We start from the raw sequence: 3,670 nt of genomic DNA on the forward strand, positions 1-3,670 counted from the left end.
ACTAAATCTGCAACTGTGCAGTCATCTAATCTCTCAATGGAAGGGTCAGTAGTAAATAATTCTAATTGACTCTCCATTGTGAATTCCAACCAGAAAACTGTCAACCAGAGACCCAGAATGTACGAGAAGAAAAAAAAATAGCCATGCTTACCCAACACGATGAACACGACGAAAAAACGGAAAGACCGGACAGACGAGCCCCCAATTTATGTTACGCCCAGGTCTAGGGGAACCTAGGCGCAGCACAAAACGCACTCTCCCCCACTCTTCCCACACCCAAGAACACGGACACTGAGTCAGAGAAAGCGGTTGGTAAATTTATTTACCAAAAATGATACCAAAATAGGAGTAATAAAACCAACAAAAAAGAAACAAACCTTAGAACTCAAAATCTTACCTAACCGAGAAAATAAATATACAGGCTTCTTACCTACACTAACTTAAACAGGAGAAAATGATCAACCCAAAAAGGGAGGAGAAAAACAAAAAAAGGTTTTGTACTCCTAAGAACATACGTCTGTCTTTCAAAGACAGGTAAGGTATAAATGGCCCACAGCCAGAGGAGAAGGACAATGACATCAAGGTGTGAACACAGCACCATAGAACATAATCTCAGAATAAGCGCAGCGTTGGGAGTAGGAGAAGTTGAGTCAGTGAGAGCGGCCGAGGAACTGCACGGCTGCCGCTAAATATCCTCCCGTCTCCCCAGGTGGACCAATCAGACTGTCGAGGGTAGCCAATCAGCTACCGGGCACCACCTGTTCACTCATACGCAGCCACACAGACACAGGAGGAGGAAGAAAATACCTGCACACAAACAACATAACGACCCCGGGTCGTAACAAGGAGAATGTCATCATAAATTGCATTGACCTGGTGAAAGAGAGTGAGAGAGAGAGAATGACACACAGTGACAGACACACACATCATTTTCTTTACTATGAACTCAAAATAATACTTTTTTCATTTTTGATTCAGCCAAATGTCAAGTATACTCACACACAGCAAAATAAGAGTAATTATTTTAACAAAGTAAACCTAGTCTGTTTAATACATATGACTGGCCATCATACAATGCAGCCAAGAGTAATACACTTACCTCTGTCAGAAATGCACACAAAAGGCGGTGCTGAAGGGCTGAGGAGGCTCTCAGGTAGTTCATAATTGTCTCCATGACATCTGAGTATTCTTTTCCAAAATTGACACACAGCACTGACTGGTGAATGATGCAGTGGTATGACAGCAGGTCTGGATGGTGCTCTTTCAGCCGCTGAACAGCTCCCTTCTCTCTCCCAATCATGGCTGGAGCTCCATCAGTTGCAATGTACACCACAGTCTTGAGGTCAATTCCCATTTCATTCAGCATCTGCATGATGGCTTCATAGATGTCCTCTCCCCTGGTGTGGCCATGGAGGGTTTTGAGGCCTAATATGTCGTCACAAAATGTTCCCTTTGCCTCACTGTAATACCTAACGAAGACGCTTAGCTGGGCGTTGTCAGTCCTGTCAGTTGATTCATCAACAGCCAATGAAATGCACTCTGCATTTTTTATGTCATCCGTCAGCTGTGTCACCAGGTCTTTAGCAATTAATTCAGTTCTCCTGGTTGTAGTGGAGTTTGATAAGGGTATCTGCTTAATTTTCTCAGACATCTCCTGTTTCTCCTTACCCTCCAACAAAGCCTCAGTTACTTCAGTCATGCACTCCTTCACTACTTCTGAATCAGAAAAGGTATTTTTGTGCTTGCCCAGACCCCAGGTCACTCTGAGTGAGGCTTCATTTACTCTCTCTTGCATTGACGTAGATCTGACAAACAGACTGTTTGTAGCTTGATACGCAGATTTTAACTTAGCAAGTTTTGCTGTCCTCACCTCTGTGTTCTGGGGATACTGCCGCTCAAAATAGCTGTGCTTTGATTCATAGTAGCGTTTCACATTACCACTCTTTATGATGGCCACGGTTTCTGTGCAAATCAAGCACATTGGTTTGGTGCTGGACTGTGGGAGAATAAATGCATATTTCTCTGTCCATTCTTCTTTGAATTCTCGGTTCTCTTGTTCAACTTTCCTTTGCTTTGCGAACTTTGAGAACGACATGCTACCAGCATTTGCAATAACGTGTGCAGGAAAATATCATAGCAATGAAGCTGCGCTTCTGATTTGGAAAAAACTCCCTCGATCCCTGACTCCTCCCCCTCCCGAATGCTACCAATGTTTTATGGGAGCATTAGAAAGTCAAGTTAAACTCTGCAATGCGTGTCACGCTCGCGCACACAAGTAAATGTATATGCACGTTCATCAGACACAAGAAAATATACATTCATTTTAGGGATGCTCCGGTCGATCGGCCGCCGATCGTTATCGGGCGATATTCACTCGGCCGATCGATCGGTGCTCTCTATAAAGGCCGATCAGGAGAGCCGATCACATGACGTAAAATACATGACACTTTTCTCTGTGCCTGACAAAACAACATCGCCAAAATGGCTTCACCAGTCTGGCAGTATTTGAAGGTGTCCGAAAAAGACAGTAAAATAGAGGTATGCTCCGTGTGTGAAGCAGAAATCCTGCCGCTGTGACGGACCGGTAAGCGGAGCAAAACACACAGATCTAGTCAGACCTAACATATTTAGTTATTTTATCTACCTCCTGAACAAGCTAAACTAGTTATAATTATGTTTATTCTTCACTGTCGGGTCACTCATTACTGGATCAGTGAGCTGCATGAGGTACTGACAGGCTGTCAGGGGAGGGAGAGAGAGAGAGAGAGGGAGAGAAGAAAAGAGAGCACTTCCGCTCATTTCTCAGACATCTCCTGTTTCTCCTAACCCTACAACAAAGCAATCTAATTGACATCAGAATCAGAACGTTTTTATTTTTTTATTATTTTTTACAATGGGACACAGGGCTCGGTCCGGATTGATTTGCAGTTCGGTCCGGATGCGGACCTTGGTGCAGAGTTTGAGAAGCCCTGCTCTAAAACAATAACATTTTAATAAAAAAGTCTAACTTGCAGCTGAAAACGTTTTAAGAATAGTAGGGCATAATGTTCTAACAATGTTATCAATTTTTTTTTAAAAAGGTTATTACCAAGCATTTTAAGAATGTTTTTAGAGAAAGTTATCCTACCTTTCAGAAGAACATTCTGGGAACCAAAATAAAACGTCCCGCTGAAAACGTTTTAAGAACAGTAGGGCATAATGTTCTAACAATGTTATCAAAAACATCTTAAGAAGGTTATCAAAAACATCTTAAGAAGGTTATCACCAAACATTGTAAGAATGTTTTCAGAGAACGTTATCCTACTTTTCAGAAGAAGATTCTGGGAACCAAACAAAAACTTCCCGTTGAAAACGTTTTAAGAATAGGAGCGCATAATGTTCTAACAATGTAATCACCAAACATTTTAAGAATGTTTTTAGAGGACGTTGTCCTATCTTTCAGAAGAACGTTCTGGGAACCAAAAGAAAACTTCCCGCATAAAACCTTCCTAGAACAATGAATGTAACATTCTCAGAAGGTTTTTAGAACCAAACATTTCTAGCTGGGATACTGTAAATGAGTTGGGTCCGACATATACTTTGAGTAATGTTACTTTGCTGCTAAAAAATGAAACATTATTAGATGAGGACATCACCAAAGTGTGTGAGTCTGTCAGGGGATTTGATCTGT

General features: G+C 41.9%; 1 protein-coding gene across 2 annotated transcripts; it reads right to left on the reverse strand.

Annotated features, from left to right (window-relative positions):
• Positions 1-367: 367 nt before the first annotated feature.
• Positions 368-2,163, reverse strand: LOC307017166 (SCAN domain-containing protein 3-like). 2 transcript variants are annotated; one of them, XM_079646712.1, is made up of 2 exons: positions 1,100-2,163; positions 368-807 (listed from the first exon to the last, which is right to left on the reverse strand). In XM_079646712.1, the coding sequence occupies exons 1-2, from the start codon at positions 2,093-2,095 to the stop codon at positions 763-765; spliced, it is 1,041 nt and encodes a 346-aa protein (XP_079502838.1). In that variant the 5' UTR covers positions 2,096-2,163; the 3' UTR covers positions 368-762. The 2 variants fall into 2 exon arrangements, with proteins under 2 accessions (XP_079502838.1, XP_079502837.1); XM_079646711.1 differs by having other exon boundaries at positions 368-873.
• Between the last annotated feature and the right edge of the window lie 1,507 nt (positions 2,164-3,670).

The sequence above is a fragment of the Notothenia rossii genome (genome assembly GCF_949606895.1).
Source record: "Notothenia rossii genome assembly, chromosome: 8".
Lineage (NCBI taxonomy): Eukaryota > Metazoa > Chordata > Actinopteri > Perciformes > Nototheniidae > Notothenia > Notothenia rossii.